Here is a 9873-nt window from a genome sequence, read left to right as displayed (position 1 = left end):
AACATAAATCAAATATGTGAAAGTTACATAAAAAAAAAAATTTATGAATCAACTACAAGTGTGGATGTCCCTTTGTATTCCCAAGAGTATTAATTCTTGATTTATGATTACAAGGATGTATACAAGTTACAATCCATTACAGGTACAATCCTCTACTCATTTTCTCTCATATTTCAATTGAATTATAGTTTTAATTTAATTTGTTTATAACAAAAAATAATACATAAGCATATTATAATAGAGAAAACCCTTACAGAGGATAAACATCAGCTCTTTATGCCTTTTACCCCAGTTGGCGACTAAACACTAGCTCTTTATGCGTCATGTCAATTAATGGGTTACAGTTGGGACATCCGTGGCAGCATACGAGGAGTCAGTGTAGCGGGAGTATAACCATGGGACGCGACCTTTTGGTTGCCATTTACCCCGCTGGACCTGTCTGCCATATCTGTGCTAGCGACTTGTAGAAGCTGGTTGACGACCCATTACAGGTACGAAGTATGTCTCCGAATGTTTATCACCGTCGAAGCTCCTTTGGTCTGCGATGAATGTCGGTCAATTTACGATGAACGTGTACTACAGTGACTGTTCATGTATTGTTACGGCTACAATGATTTTACCGTATTGACATATACGTTGTTCGGTTTAATAAGTTGTTTCGGATGACTATTTTTTGACGACAGAATGTTGCGTCGTTTGCAGGAGAAGGCGCCACTGTCCCATTTTTCTGTTCTTTTATCGCTACGGTTAGTCGGTGTCCCAGAAATTGGGGAAGTCCAATATAACCGTATTAATCGTTATTGCATTTTATTAGGAAGTACGTGTTGTTTGAAGTTTACTCCATTCTTGGGGTTTTGACGGATTCACTCAACTGTTGGCAGTAAAAGGTGTTAACCCGACATGGCCAACGAACAAAAACGGAATTCAACTACCTCCATCCTCTCCCTTCCGACCGATGTGCTATCGAAGGTGCTTGCACGTGTGGGATCATCTTCGTCGACTGATCTTTTTAGCGCAAAACTATGGTTCGTTATACTCTCTTAATACACACAGGAAGAGGCCTATTCTTGTTTGACATGTGCTTTTCGTTTGAGTTTAATGGATCATTTCTCTTATTTTGCAGCTGTAAGTTGTTTAACGAGGTGTCCGACGCAGACACCATATACCAGCGGGTGTCACTGCAGAAGTTTGAAATCGTCCCCTGGCACAAAATCGACAAAGTGTCCAGGTTCCTGAAGAAGTGCAGACAATGCAAAAATCCAAAAGCGGTGTATCGCAAAGCCGTGGTAAGCATCGCGCCGATGTCCCGTTTGCTTGAACTTCATTGTGATTTTGGTCTGCAAACTTTACCCCCAAAAGATATATACAACCCATACTTTAAGATGACGTGCACCACCTGTTTATGACCTTGAATTTTCATAGATGCTTGCCTTGCTTCTGTTGAACATTGTTTGGTCAAAAAGAAGCTCATGTCTGGTTAAGAATATGTTATCATAGTATTGGGGCAGAATTATCTCAGCATCAATGACATCAATATTCTATATTGCCAATTCTTTACATTTTACTCAACTTTTTTGGTTAACAAAAAATTGCTATTATGTGAAATTTTGTCTGGCTAGCAGTGCTTCTGAAGATAACTTCAAGAATTTTGAGTAGCAGAGAAAGTTACATAAGAAAGTTTGCAAACTCGAAATGTAGAAAACAACCTCATAGATGCTCATTTGTGGCCCATCTATTTGCACATTATGAACATTTCTAGGAACATTTTGGCAAATCTGGCAGTACAGAAATTGAGATACACGAGGTGATTAAATAGATCAGTGTGGCAATACCAATTTGAGTTTGATGGGTAAACAGTGCCACTGTTTGTCAGTGAAAAATATCTGACTTTCAACATAGAAGAGAATGCTTCTTATTCTTCGTCAAAAATTGTTAAGATGGATAGTTCTTTATTTTGTGGTTAATTTAAGTTTAGGGTCTAAGTTTAGCTAGATTAGCCTTACCCCCACTCATCACTGTGGTGCTTTGGTCATGACTACATAATTCTTGTCCCGCTGCCACTGGTCCGCCTGGACTTTTTGACTTTTTCGTTACTATTTCAATCAGTTTTACGCAAGAGTTTAATATCAACCTTGCACTGCTTAGGTTGACTATTTTTCGGACAAGCATTTGGACCGTTCGTTGGAATGCCTCGAAGACGCTGCCAATTCCGGCCACCCCGACGCTGCATATGCGTTGGGAATCATTTACATCTTTGTTGGTACCGACGAGTTAAAGCGTAGAGGCATGCGACTGCTGACCGGGTTGCAATGGGGATTGAAACTTTGTCGTGAAAATTTGCGAGCGCTGCTGAGGATGATATGGGTCAAGAATCCTGTGTTTCTAAACCCAACGCCCATTTGTTGTGCCATGACACACGAGAGGAAAACATCTTCATGGCCTATGGATGTCGATGACGTGGAGGAGAGTACATGTGAAGGCTGCGCTTGCGATGAAGAAGTTGGAGTTTGTGCCGCCCTACCGAACCGTTAGTGTATAAGATACAATGTTCATAACTCCTTTTACTGCGTATTTTTGTCACCACCGTGTACCAAATAATTATGTTTTTTCACTGAATTGACCGCTAGTTCGTACTCTCTTAGTATTACTGGTTTTAGTCCCTAACAATAGCTTATGTTGACCCTTGTATGTTCTGCAAAGTATCACTTTGTCGTAAAAGCCCAGCTCTTTATGGCTTTCCTGGAAATAAATAAGAACAGAGTACCCGTTGCATTGCTTAAGATGATTAGCTGTGTTAGCCATTGATCAATTACATGTATTCCAAGAAGTCGTAATAAAACTTTTAATAAACTTCATAGACATAAAATTTAATGAGCCAATAAGTAAAAGAAATGCAATTGGATGCACTAAATTCTCATGTACCTCCAACTCTCAATACATAACCACCGGAGATGTTGACGTAGAAACCGGAAATAATTTTGCATTAAGATTTCTTTTCAAATGATCCCCATCTCTTTTGAGAACTTGGTTCACAAGAATTGTACCTTGCTTGCTATTTCGGTCCTACTCAACAGCCTAAACTTCGTACTCTCTTAATATTACTGGTTTGAGTCACTAACAATAGCTTATGTTGGCCCTTGTATGTTCTGCAAAATATCATATTCTCGTAAAAGCCCAACTCTTTATGGCTTTCCTGGAAATAGATAACAACAGAGTAAGCCTGGCTGCCATAAATTAATTTTTTTTATCGGGTAAAAGTTCAATAAAATCGATTTACGTTAATTGACCAACTCTTTATGGCTTTCCTCCATTATAAGAACAGAATACCCATTTTTGCGTAAATAAAATTATATTTATCGCCTAAAATAAAAATCAAATCCATTTACGTTAATGTTTCTGAACGCTTTATGGCTTTCCTCCAGGGCAACAACAGAGAATCGTTTTTGCTATAACTAAATTTATTTATTGGATAAATTTATAAAAATAAACTCCAGTACAATATAAGAACAGCTTTTTATGGCTTCCCTTTACAATAAAATCGATTTACGTCAACAAATTTATTTATGGGATTAAATGAAATTAAACAAGTTCTTGAATAAAACGCCAGCTCTTTTTGGCTATCGTCCACAAATTATCCATTTTCTGATTTTTTCATAAGCTAATTCAGGGGAGGTTTCTGAAAGTATCCCTTATAATATATGTGTAATTAATATTAATAAATTATATAAATATATAATTACATTTGTTATTATGAATAGATTGTAATGTAACCCCTTGCGGGTTTGGCTTCCGCATAACCCGCTCCGGAATACACGCTCCAATACGGAATGGGGCTGATTTTCGTTTGACTAAAACGGGTTTGCCTCCCTCCACGCCCGTCCCCGCCTGATCAATTATCCCACAAAAAGCTTGCCTTTCTTTACATTCTCATCGTTTCTCCTGTTAAGCCCATCAAATATTGCTTCCCTTGTTGTGTGAACACACTGAACAGTTTCGGTTTAAACTTTCCCCCCCTTCTGAAATTTGGAGCATTTCGAACAGTTTTGGGCGCCAAGGTCCAAATAAATCGGATTTATCGCGTTCGCTTCCTCTGTTGCTCAAACTACTCAACACTTGAATCGCATCCCGAAGCAAGCATAGCCAGTGTTATGGAGGCCTATATGAGTCTTCCAGTTTATGCAGGCATGTGGGTCGACGTAGAAGCTCTCGCTGGTGAGTGTATGGATATCACGGAATATCTTAATGCCCAAAATTTGTTAAATTTGCTGGCACATAATGACAAGTGCTATGCTGCGATGGTTAGGGAATTCTATGCTAACTGTAGGGCAAATAAGCAGAAGTCTGTTCTGCGTTCAGTGGTTAGGAATGTACACATGGAATTGTCTACTGAGGTTTTGTGTTCAGAGTTTGGGTTGGTTGACAGTGGATACACGGTTGACTATAAACGGATTAGCGCAAAGAATGTAGATAAGGTTGCTGTGAAGGGGTACAATGACCTACAATTTCTTGGAGAGATTAGGCAAAATGGTGACAGAGTTATGAACATGGGGAAAAAAACTAAGTTTTATGGGCCGTATATGAAAGTGTTGCCACGGCTGTTACATCTGATAATAACTCATAACATTTTACCCAAAGCCGGAAGTATCATTTCCGTTAGTGCATTAGAAAGAGTTATATTGTGGCATATGTTACACAAACAACCCGTCAACATAGGCAATTTGATCATTGCAACAATGCTCAACAGGATTAGGAAGATTAAGAGCAGGGAGAATAAGAGAACACATCTCCCTTTTGGTATGTTGCTGACCAGGCTCTTTAGGCGCTTTAATGTGCCATTCTTGGCTGACCATGTTGACAAAGGATTTTACGCCCAAAAGATGGGAGTATCATACTTAAAAAAACTGGCATTCAAATCTGAAGATGGTGGTTGGATGTGGAAGAAATCCTATACCTCTTATGATGTTAATGGTCCGACTGGGGACGCGAATACAAAAGTTTCAGAAATAAAAGAGATGGATAAGGGGGGGAAGTGTGCTGGGGTCGAGGTGACGCCGGTTGTGGGGGAAAAGGCACACATTGAAGATGTTGTCATACTATCTGAACAAACCACAAAAGGGGCAAGTGTATGTGACAATGTTATTGTACTGCTTTTTGTTTCTTCTTCTCGATGGCAACACAGGAGCATAACCCAATATTTGTATCAATAGGTTGTGGATAAAGTGACACAAATTTTACAACGGGTTGGTGCCAACAAAGTGATGGACAGGAGATTTGAGGAATTGCCATTTCTACGAGATGTAAAACATGCTCTTGCGCTCTCCTGTAATCTACTTTATATATGCTAATACCTTTATTATCCAGTGTGTACCACAAGCCTCCGGCGTAGCACCTGATGAATTGAAAGAAGCCGTATGCTTTCATGTCAGACACCTCGTCCCGCAGATGTATGTTAAAATATCGGTACTGTCAATGGCTATCACTGATCTCGCTTTCATCTGATTATTGCACTCATGTCAATCATTGTTCGCAGCTGTGTCAGTACACTAGATAGGCAGCATCTCTTTGATATTACAAGAGAAGAACTGGAGCAAGTGATGCTTCTGGAGACATGTCTCAGTGACAGAGTAAGTTTTTTATGCGATTGCACAGGCGTACCTTGTTCAGTAATGTCGCTAAAATTAAAAACTGAATGTTGAATGTTTGAATTTGTTCCATTCTGTGAAGGTTGTGACCCACTACCTTCACTTACTCCAGAAAAAATATAAGCAATTTGTTTTCTTCAATCCTATGTTTTGGGTACGTAACGAAAATTATTGTATGTGCTGTTGTGCCTTGCAAAATGTGGACCTAATACTTGCTTCTCAATCACTTCGTTGTAGCTGAAATGCGTGTTAGACTATCCATGCATATCTCCCGCAACCAAAAAAACATTCGTTGAACAGAGCAATGACGACTCCATGACAAATCCTGAAAAGGTAAACATTAGCTATCATTCTCGCCTTACATTCTTATATAATATGAGTTGCACCTGCATGTTAGTGGAATTGGATTCAGCCTAACATGCCTTAGCTTTTAACACATTCAACATTGCTTGTTGTATGCGATTGCAGATTTTTTTCCCAATCGTTTATTCAAATCATTGGTTGCTCATGATTGCACATGTCAAGGACAAACAAGTGTACATTGTTGATTCTATGGACAATTACAAAACCTTCTACCAAGGTTTGATGCAATCTGTGGTGAGTAAACTTCAAAAGCGTACCTTAGCTTCATTTGCGAACAAGGTAACATATTTCTAACATTCGATACTTGCTATATTTATTTCCTTTTTTAGGAATGGATTTTGATGGAAAATTTCCATGAAAATCACCCCTGGACATTTATTGTTGTAAAAGACAAACTAAAACAGACAGACGCGGCGAGTTGCGGGGTTTTCACTTTGAAGTTTGCGCAATGTTGGGCAAAGGGGTGTCGGCCACAATTTGTAAGTGCACAAATGGACAACCCCTTGTGGCAACATCACCTCTATTGCGTCTGACATTGTTTCTGAATGTATGTACAGCTTGATGTTGTCATTGCTAGAAAATTTATTGCCTGGGAGATCGCTTTGGGGAAACTTGCGGACCCGTTCGCTTATGCTGCTTTCCTGATAGAAAATAAATAGGCACATGAGGCTGTAACCAGAGGACATTTGCAAGGTGATGCTACCAAGGATGTGGGGCATCAGGAAACAGGGAACGGTACATTTTGTCTCGCCTTTACTGTAATTGGTTCGTTGCATATGAAGGCAATAATAAATTTTAAATTCTTTAGGGCTGTAGCAAATTCTTGGTACGAAATTAATCATTGTTTAGACGAAACCATAAAAAGTGTATGTACCTCTGTGCCGATGCATCTCCTCGTGACCATCGCGGTCACAAATTGCTTTTCTACTCCAACTATGATATTATTGCAGGGCTGCTGCTCACAAATCTGGCTAATATATTCTCGAGCCCAGAACTTTGCTTTACACTTTCCAATTCCGCTTGTTTGATATCGCATTATGACATTCAAATTGGATCTCACATGCAAAATTCGTGTGCTGAAATGCTGTATGCCTTCAATTTTTTCCCCAGCCGAAGGTACAAGGCTGAAAACAAGCCCGCCAGAACTTGCGTCCGCCAATGATTCAGAGAAGAAGCTTCTTATTCTTGATTTGAATGGAGTGCTTCTGGGCAGTCCATTTACAAGGATGACCAGAAATCGGGACTTTAACTTCAGACCACGTTGCTTTGAATTTTTGCAGGTCTGTCTGTCATATTTTGAGGTGGCTGTTTGGTCATCAAAGCTAAGGTATCCGCCAACCTATATTTGAATTGCTTCGTTAACTACAACGTCCACAAGTTTTTCTGTTATCTTCTTAGATCAACACAGCTGTGCTTTCTGCAGCCACAACATTCAACCAGTGTTGGACAGGCTATCCGAAAAAATGAATGAACGTTTGGAGCAGAGACTGTTATTTGTTTGGGTGAGATGTCATTCATAAATTACTTCGATTGTGTGTAGTCAGTCCGTGTGTAAGACTTCTCATAAATGAAAGTCGGGAACAATCAATATTGCGCAGGATCAGTCGCGGTGCACTATGACACAAACCAGCCTTTGGGAAAATCCAGACAAAAAGGTGATGTTTAAGGACCTTGAACAAGTGTGGGGAGAATATAAGTCGTACAACAGCTCTAACACGATATTAGTCGATGATTCTCCGTATAAATCCTTCCTTAATTCTGTAAGTGCACCATACCCACTGATCGTTATGTTGTATATGTTCCGGTATGCACAAACAACATGATCAGGGCTAACTGTTTCCGTATTACTCATTCTTCAGCCTTACAATGCCATCTTCCCCACCTCTTATACATGTTACAATGTAGAAGACAATTATTTGGGTAAGACGCGGTTCGCGATGCTTTCAAATGTGGCTTTTGCTAGGTTTACACAGGGTGAAAGATTGGCCTGACACAAATCTTATTTGCAGATCCTGAAGGAGATTTTGTACGACACCTGAAGAAATTGGCTAGTGCTGATAATGTACAAGATTTCATTAAGCGAAACCGTTTTGGACAATCACCCGTAACAGAAGGCAGTGTGGAGTGGAACTTTTATGTTAATGTTGTCAGCAAGCTTGGACTGCAGAACACAGCAAAGCGAGTGACGCGCAAACGGGAAGCCCCAAACAGATATTATCCGGAGGTATCCATTGCATTCATGTTCAGGAATATGTTCACAATAGTTCAACACCTCGTTATGATAGCTAAAATTGCGTCTGCTCATATGCACAGACCAAGAAAAAAAGGAAAATTTGAAAGCATGAGGAAGATCATTGTTCACTGTACGGAAGCTTCTCCAAACCTTTGGAAGGCGAGTACCTCTCTTCTGATGGGACACACAAGCAAAACTTTTATGCTTTAGTGAGACAATGGGCCTGTCAAATTTATATATGTTGGTACTACTTTCTTCCCTTACTTGTGTTTTTGTTTGCAAAGGCCCGTCGCTGAGTTTTTTTATACAAATTCTAAAAATGTCGAGGTTTGGAATGACGTATGTTGTCTGAGGTTCCGGAATGCACATGAGGAAAAATTATCACATAATGCCTGTAATTGCTGTCAAATGCAGGATGTGTCAGCCATTCTCCGTTAAAAAAAATATTCATTTATCAGCTTAATGTAAATTAAACCCCTTTCCCAATAAAACACCGGCTCTTTATGAATTTCCTCCACTATGACAACAGAGTACCAATATCCCATACTTACAAAGTCACTTATCGGATAAAATTTAATTGAACACGGTTTCCAATAAAACACCAGCTATGTATGGCTAATTTATTTGTTCGATCAAATCGGATCGATATTATACTAGAGTGCCATTTACCCGTTAGCATACAATGCAAACCAACAAACTAACCTATTGCTGGTTTAAACTCCGTTTTAAGACAGATTGTTTCGGACACGTCAACACACCTAATTCATAAACTCTCGCGAAACATCAATTTAAACGCGTTTATTATTAATTACCACAAATCAAATTTTTCAATCTTTTTTTATTTATTTCTAATCAGTTCATACCATGGATCACTGTACGCTAGTCATAACCAACCACAAATCTTCTCTTAACTCCCGACCACATGAAGATTGTGATACTCGTTATCCCCATGCCAAGGTCTCCCCACACCACCGCCGGCGAGTTTGCTCGGTTGAACCAATATCCCAAATGAAACTCAGATACACACCAACCGCTTGCCTTACTATGGCAGCTTTTGGACTCTCTGTCTCCGTCTTCTACATTTTCGGCTACGACGACGTGCATCCGAGTATGACAGCCACTATTACATGCCCCTTTCCACAAAATCCCGTTACTTTGTCTCTCTATCTTCCTACCTTCATCCAACCTCAACTTTATTCATCTCCAACCTCCTGTGGATGTTCGCTTTCCGCATAATTTGATGACGGACAACGTTGGCATCATCCAGAACCAAAGACAGTGCTACTTTGCGCCGCTCCTGCTCCGAATTGTACTGCGCCGATAAATTTGTTACTATCTCCATCGTTCGCAACCAAAGCAAGCAAACACACTTACTGTTACAGCACACGACGCCATTCCTTTTTACTTACCTGATTCCATTTCCAGCTTCCAATTCCACTTGATAACATATCCATGTATTTCAGCATGAATAACCCACAATCCCACCTGCATTACAAACCATAACCACAAATTTAGACACAACCGTTGCTGAACCATGGAAAAAACTAACAAAACTATGCAGGTGCAACTTACGCATTCCGTTGCTGTGGACATGTGGCTGCAGCTTTTATTTTGTACAGCCAAAGACATGACGAA

The 9873-nt window shown here is 39.8% G+C and overlaps 1 protein-coding gene across 1 annotated transcript; it reads left to right on the top strand.

The window, feature by feature from the left end:
- Positions 1–900: 900 nt before the first annotated feature.
- Positions 901–2532, top strand: LOC140016558 (putative F-box protein At1g67623). Its single transcript, XM_072070105.1, has 3 exons — positions 901–1025; positions 1124–1286; positions 2146–2532. Exons 1-3 carry the CDS (start codon positions 901–903, stop codon positions 2530–2532), a joined length of 675 nt encoding a protein of 224 aa, XP_071926206.1.
- Positions 2533–9873: the final 7341 nt, after the last annotated feature.

Source organism: Coffea arabica, chromosome 11c (assembly GCF_036785885.1).
Source record: "Coffea arabica cultivar ET-39 chromosome 11c, Coffea Arabica ET-39 HiFi, whole genome shotgun sequence".
NCBI classification, from domain to species: Eukaryota; Viridiplantae; Streptophyta; class Magnoliopsida; order Gentianales; family Rubiaceae; genus Coffea; species Coffea arabica.
Note: the sequence above shows the minus strand (reverse complement) of the source record. Positions and strands in the feature narration are given on the sequence as shown.